Raw genomic sequence first — 7,958 nt, forward strand, 5'->3', positions numbered from 1 at the left:
CTGGAGACCTTATCTGCCAAATGTGTTCTGCTTAATGTCAGCCATAATAGTGGAAGTACAATGGAAGCACATTTTGCATGATTTCCTAGCATGAGGTTTTTTTAAAACATCTCAAAGGTGATGCATGATAATTTGTTAAAATACTTTCTATTACCACAGTGTCCAGCAGAGACAAATATAAGCAAGTCATTCATAGACTGATCTCCCAGAATAGTGTAAACACTGTGGCACTATCAGAACTATTGTTCGGTTTATTTGTGCTCAAAAGTCTGGTTGAATGTGTTTGGGGCAGGACAAACTGTTTGTCCAAATCATCTTTGGCATATGGTGCAAGTCCTCCAGGAAAATTCATACTTACAATTTGGGAAGTCGTGATTATGACGTTAGGTGTGTTCAAGTCACGTTGGTTGGAGAAAGACATTCCCCAGGGCTATTAACATTCTAAAAAATTCTTTACTTGAAATAAAATAATATCTCAAATTCATTTCAGCCAATATTTCTCATTTTAATTTAGTTTAACTTGATGTACTAAAATAAAAAAAGATAAAACTTCCAAAACCAAAAATGACTAAAAATGACAACAACAAAAACAACAACTAAAACTAAAATTAAAATGGGGGAAGATTCAAAATATGAATCTCAATGATATTAAATGAACACTGAAGGTACTTTTCTATAAAAAACAAACAAGTAAATATATATATATATATATATATATTTTTAACTACTAGAAAATGGCAAATAAAGAATGCTGGTGTGGTTTGCTTTTTAAGTTTATGTAAAACTTATGAAGGTGCTATAAATTAAATAGTTAAATATTGTATTTATAAATTAGTTATTATTGTATCCTATTATTACATGCAACTTAGCTAGATTTACTGTAAATGTAAAAATAACAAAAAATTATAATTTAATTCATAAAAAATTGGCCATCAATACAGATGCTGCAACTCAAAGAAAGTTGTGAGTTTTCCACTTGTAATTCCGACTTGTAATTATTAACTTGAACAACAAGTAAGCTAATCAAAGTAATAACTAATAAGTATTAATTATTAATTATAATATGAGTGGGATTCGATGTTGTTTTGGACTCCACTGACTTTCATTTTATGGACAAAAACATTCCTAAAAGAAGAATGTCAGTAATGCAAGTTTGGAGCACAATGAGAATTAGTATATGATGATGGATGAATTTTGAATTTTAATTTTGGGGTGAAATATCCCTTTAACAGGATTGATCCTTGATGAACTATTTGACTGTCCTACCTATCATCTTGATGGACGTCAGTGTAGATTATGCAGTGTCCCGAGGGCACGGCTGCAGCCTGCAGTAATTTCTGTGTCTCTCTCTTCCCAGAGAATCCCTCCAGCAGACGAAGCTCATCAAAGTTCCCAGCCACAGTGTCAGACTTTCTGCAGCCTACCCTGCTGGAGTGACCCTGGCTTTGAGACATCTCCACCTCAATATTACTCTTATTCTCCAGGTACATCTTCACTCAGGCACACCGCAACTGGAGGAAAAGGGGAACACTTAGGTCAAATGATCTTTTAATGCAGTATAGGTTTCATATTTATGGTAATTAGCATCAGATGAGTTCTTTTGAGACTTTCATTTCTAGTTTAAAATGACTTCTGTAAGCCATGTACAGAACAATGATGTATAGACAGAAATAATTAGAGATACAGAACTGCATTGCGTATGATTTTATTCCATATTAAGGAAGCACCTGCCCTCCCCATGTATATAGCAAATACAGTCAAATAACATTCATATTTTTTCCATCAAGACTCATTATAATTACCAAGACACTTTAGATATATGGAATAATAAGTATTAATGCTACAAACACTACTGTAAGCCTTCTTAACGTGTATGGTCACATATTACAGCCACATTCAATTTGCTATTTCAAAGTCTCAGGCATTTAAAGAGTTAACGTCTCAATCTGTGATTGACAGCTAGACTGTAAGGTTCCCGTCTGAGAGTCACAGAAGCATTCTAATTAAGAACTTACTTCACCCTTTTGACCCTGGCATTACTTTTATACACACCCTCCTTCACACATAGACCTCTATAAACTCACAGCTGTAGATAGAGTCTAACTTTAATGGTAAAACAAGAGTTTTTGTGTGTGTGTGCGTGTGTGTATGCGTTTTTGTGACAAATGAGGACATAAATTTGTATAATGACAAAGGTATGACATAGGTATTACAAGGAGAAGGTAACTTTTCAGGACATTACCCCATGTCCCCACTTTTCAAAACGCTTATAAATCACACAGAATGGAGTGCATTGAAAATCTGAAATAGCACAAAGTTTCCTGTAAGGGGTAAGTTTAGGGGTAGGGTTGGTGTAGGGCAATAGAATATACGGTCTGTACAGTATAAAAACCATTACGCCTATGGGACGTCCCCACTTTTCACAAATGTAAACCTGTGTGTGTGGGTAAGTAGGCTGTGTTTTTTGAGCAGAAGAACATTGTGGAAAATGGTTTACTAATTTTAATGACCATCATTTTTAGAGTTGCATTTATTTACATATGCACAGCTTTAGAAACAAAAATCCTTTATTTCATAAATATATTTGTATAGTTTACTATTGCAAATATATTTTAAACCCCATCCCTGCTCCAGTGATAGCTAAATAAAACTAAAATTAATTCATTATTTTTAAAAATCATTAAGTGAAATAAAGCTAAAATAAAATATAAGTATAAATATTAGATGTAAAACATTCAAAAAATTAGAAATGTTGCATTGTCAAGTAAAATACAATACGTTTAAGTAGAAGTACTCAAAATAAAAACTTTAAATAAATTAAGGCTAAATAAATATTAAAATAAACAGAAACTAATAAAAGATAAAAACACATGAAGTTACTGAAACTTAAAATGAAAACTGAAAAAAAACAAAGCTAATTCGAAATCTATTATACTACATAACTAATACTAAAACAACACTGCCCTACCCTAAATCTAAAATACAGAAATAGAGCGAGATCAGTGGTTACAATATTAATAACACTACAGTACATAATAGAACTATTACATAGATATTTTAAGCCATTATAAAGTCAAAATAGTTAAAGGTGTTAAATGTTATGGCATTAAACATATAAAATTAAAAACAATAAAATCAGCTTACTAATTCCATGAATTCAATTATCTATTCAATATTGAAATCCCTAACCCTGAGCAATGGTAATAGCTTTACTCATTCTATTAAGGAGGATTTATTAAACAGCTCCCCCTAGTGGAAATTGTGAGGGGGGGGGGAAAACTCAAGGCAGCAAAACAAAAAAACACACCTCCCATTTTACTAGCAGACTGCCTCATAATAGAAAGAAACTTATTTTCACATAACAGAGTATGACATCACTTCACTGACAGCCTATGAGATTTTAGGGCTATGTCTGCCTATATTCTTCCTTTTGAATTGTTTGTATATAAATGAGAGACCCATTATGTCCTTGAGACCACCACCTATTGTTTGTAGCCCTTAATAACCATAGGAGTGAGGAAAAACTACAACAAAAAACACCAGAAGTGGCATGACGAATCAATGAGAAGCCAAACAATAATGCTTCAGGAATCATAAACCACTTTCTAGAGTGTCCAGTGTAATTGGATTAGGACTAGAGGTCACTCTTTTCTCAAACTGTGCTACAGTTCAGACACAGAGGAAAGTCATTGTGTTGAAAGCTCAAGGTCTGCCTGAATAGGACTTATCAGTGACCTGTGACCAATGACTAGTGACCGGTGCTTGTTTGATTTCCGTTCCTGTTGCCGAATCAAACAAGCTCTATTGTGTCAGTCAGTGGTCACTGTCAGTGTGTTAACACAGTCTGCAGAAACATGTAATATGTTGTAGCAAGAGTGAGTGTCATACTGTAAATGAAACACAACAGGAATATTTCTCTTTCTACCCCTGTTCAAATTAGCCCCGACTCCTGCTCAAATAAGGATGGTGGGCCGAACTGTACTGTCTTAGGGTGGGACTAATTTTACTAGTACTTTAGTCATTCTGCAAATATTTGCAGCTTAGAGAGAGGGATGGGGGTGGTCAAACATAAAAAATTATATTCAATTATTTATTAACTCAATTTTTTGTTGTCAAAACAGTGGTTCGGAATAAAAATATTTAAAAAAAGAATAATAAATATATGTGTGTGTGTGTGTATATATATATATATATATATATATGTGTGTGTGTGTGTGTGTGTGTGTGTGTGTGTACATAAAACTGTACTTCAAAGCAAAAGCTAAAGGCTTTACCCTTTACCTCTGAATCAGAGAAATAATAATCCGTAAAGAATCTTAACACACACAAAGCTGTCACACACTCTCCAGACATTACTGTACATTCCTCTTTGCCCCCTCTCTCCTCTCCTCTCCTCCAGTGTGGGAAGAAAAATTAATCCATTGAAAAATGCATTTAGTAATGCTGTTCAAATCAAAAATTGCAGAGATTTTTTTTGTTTGTTTTAGATTTCGTGAATACCAAAGGCAAAGTGCATCCCACATTTACATAAAAGATAATATTAAATAGACATGGCCGCATTCAGTCAACTACTGTATATGCAAATTATAATTGAATTCACTTCAACTGTTCAAACGGTTGCAGTTTATTATCCAAGAAAATCCTTTTGTCTCTTTTTTCTCTGTTCAGACATTTTTTTTTTTTATATTTTAATTTAACTTTTACTTTCTTTTTTTTTAAACTAAACTCCTTACCTGCCAATTCAGAGAATGAAACGGTGAAGTGGGCAAGATGATGATGACAACGATGATGATAATGATGATATTATAACATTAAAACAAAAATTAAAAAGTCAAAAAAGAAATCCAGCGGGTCCGAACAGGTTTGGCTGGCTCACGAGTGCCGCACACAGGCTGCGAAGAGGAGGAAGATGCTTAGTCTTAAATGGAAGTTGTAGATTTCTAGGAGATGGAGGGAGTGACCCACAGCAAACTCTGCACACAGACAGAAGAGAGTGAATTAACAGCCCTCCCTCTTTCCTCTTCTCTCAGACCCTCTGATACCTTGTGGAAGTGGACACTCATTAACACTGGTTGTGTTTACGGCCTGCCCAACTTCCCCAGAATCCTGAAGACACCCACCCCTTTTCAGACCAAAACAGTACACACAATGAAGAAATTATTATTTCTTGCACACACACTCAAGTATTACTCACTAGCAAATTACTATGTATGACGTTATTGCATAAAGCTTCTCCTACTTACAAGAGCTGAAGGAATCTCACTGCCTTGCTTTGCATCCATCTTACTGACCAAGACCTGCTTTTACAAAGAGCAGTCAAAACAAAACGATTGGAGCAATCAAAGAGACTCTTTCATATGTCTTCTCTAAAACTCCAGAAGAGATTGCTGAGAGTTGTCACAAACTTTGCTTTGGAAGACCGTAATCAGTCTGATATTTCAATATGAACGTAAATATTTGTCATCAGATAATTCCATATCCAAATTACCTATGCAGTGCTCTTAACATAAATATTATAGCTCCATTAACTCACTGTATTTTATCAGTTGACTTGAAGTTATTTTGCCCAACACAATTTAAGAGAAACATCGGAGACAAAGTAGACACGCAAAAGAAGCAGTCCCTTGAAATACAAAGTGAGCTTTAATGAGCAATAGTTTTTTTTAACTACCAGCATTACTAACTCCGTACTTCCACATTTTCTACAATCTGCGTCCACAGAATTTAAAGTCTTCACAAGCATCAATAAAAAAAATTTATAAATAAAAAAAACAGGTGTCAGCACTAATAAGGAGACATAGCAAGCAGATTATTGGCAGGGGTCGAAGTCACAGGTCAGGTGTCAAATTTATGACATCATCCTATTTGTGTTTTAAAGCAGCACTATGTAACTTTTTCTGTGTTCAAAATTTGCAAAATGTATATAACGAGCGAGTCCATCATATGAATTCATCTTCCAAACCGCTTTTTTGTCTTATACCGAATCACTACGGTACACTTATAATCAGTGTTGGGGAAAGTTACTTTTAAAAGTAATGCGTTACATTACTTTTGAGTTACTTTTTAAATCTGGACAGGGCTTGCCTGATTGTTTTTAATATAAAAAAGTCCTTTTACAAATGTAAAAGCCCTTTCACAACGAAAGTGAAATGAATATGCCTCGGGCTGAAGGAAATGTAAACTCACGTCTGTACAGTAGAGGGCGCCGCTCAAACAAATCACATGAAGAATATGATGCAGGAGAAGAAAGTTCAACGCTATTCAGCAATAACAAAAATAAAACACAAATGTGCAATTTTTGCTTATTAGTATGGTTGAATTGGATCATCAAAGGTCAGTAGCAAAGACATTGGATAATAAAATGGGATTAAATACATGAATGATATTTGTCTTATTTAACATTTAATTATTGCTGGTTTGTATAATATTCTGAGCTTGCATTTGACTGTTTTTATTCATTTTGAGGAACACTGAATCTGTTTTTGTGCAGGTGAGATGAGTAAATGCATGATCACATTTAGTCTAGAACTGCAGTAACATCATGTTCACACAGCACACACAACACCTCTGCATTTACTCCCGATTTCTCTCAACATGGCAACAAGAGAGCTGTCAGTCAATACATGGGAAACAAAGTAACTGGAGTTACTTACTTGAAAAAGTAACTCCGATATTTCCTTCTAAATTAAAAAGTAATGAGTTACTTAAAAAGTAATCTGATTACGTAACTTGCGTTACTTGTAATGCGTTAACCCCAACACTGCTTATAATAAGTACTTATATTTGGACTATTGTAGCCTGGTCGGGTCGTCACCGCTGCGGAGTAACACATACCTGTGTGAATCGCCATAGACATAAACCAGAGAAGTAGCTCCGGTTGGAATGTTCTTCTGTGGGATGTGTGCAGTTCTGTTTATTAACCGCTAGAGCACCAAAAGTTACATAGTGCTGCTTTAAAGGAACTAATAAAGCAGAAAGGACATGAATTATCCAAGCTGATTCTGGGTGGGCAACTTTTAACACACATAGTTCTGCGTCAGACACTTTCTTTTCATTTTTAATCACATTTCAGAATAAAATGCATGTGAAAGTGTCATTAAGCAGCCAGATGGAAAGGAGGAGAGCTGAGTGATCATGGAGGTGATGTGGTGTATCACACGGGTTGGAAAAAGCGCCGTTGATCGCTGTGGGGAAGAGGAAAGAGTGAGAGACTTTCATGTGACTTCTAGTAGATTCTGGATTTTGGCCCAGTGCACACAGTCTGAGGTCTGCACTCCTCTACACTCGGGTCTGGGGTTATGGCCAATATAACAACACAGAATTTATGCATAAGCTGGATCGTGCTGGATAAAAGTTTTACACAATCATGTTGAGATCATGCTCAAGTGCTGCTTGTCATTAAGGCAAATGGGGAACTTCTTCCTCATTTTAACAAGCACTGATGAAGCCACGATACTGATAAGTGGGAACTGATTTCAGAATACGACTTCAATCAGACAGCTGTTTGAATTCATTTATAATTCCTAAGCACTTCCTGCACATTCCTCAAAGAAAAAAAAGCCTGGATGTGATGTAGTATCAGCTCAAAGTGATCCAGTGGGAGCCCATTTATACTGGTGTACATCAGAAATGGGAGAGACTGTGAAACCCACTGAAGTGCATAATTGGACTTTGCAAGGTCAAACAGAGTCTTCGGATAATAATGAGGAAAGGAGACACAAAGAGGTAAAGATAAGTGTGCGTTATTCAGAATGTGGCTATTGAGATCCCATAAAACATCCAACAGATCCAGCCATCAAAGGATCCCAGCTGTCTGAGATCTCCTAAAAATAAAAGTCCACACTGACCACAAACATGCCCTCCTACAGTGATGTCTGCTTATGCAACCCAACTGAATGAATTCAACTCTTCTGACATTTCCTCAATCGACAGGAAAAGCAAGAAGGGTACAGGAACTC

The 7,958-nt window shown here is 35.5% G+C and overlaps 1 protein-coding gene across 1 annotated transcript in view; it reads right to left on the reverse strand.

The window, feature by feature from the left end:
* Positions 1–7,958, reverse strand: part of oca2 (oculocutaneous albinism II) — a 108,898-nt gene that overhangs the window by 92,117 nt on the left and 8,823 nt on the right. The window contains exons 2-3 of the mRNA XM_016272044.1: positions 4,734–4,973; positions 1,267–1,511 (exon numbers count right to left, since the gene is read on the reverse strand). Coding sequence (XP_016127530.1) covers positions 1,267–1,490 — 224 coding nt within the window. The 5' untranslated portion in view covers positions 1,491–1,511; positions 4,734–4,973. The remainder of the gene's footprint in view (positions 1–1,266; positions 1,512–4,733; positions 4,974–7,958) is intronic.

The sequence above is a fragment of the Sinocyclocheilus grahami genome, unplaced genomic scaffold (assembly GCF_001515645.1).
Source record: "Sinocyclocheilus grahami isolate Dianchi unplaced genomic scaffold, SAMN03320097.WGS_v1.1 scaffold67.1, whole genome shotgun sequence".
Taxonomy (NCBI): Eukaryota; Metazoa; Chordata; class Actinopteri; order Cypriniformes; family Cyprinidae; genus Sinocyclocheilus; species Sinocyclocheilus grahami.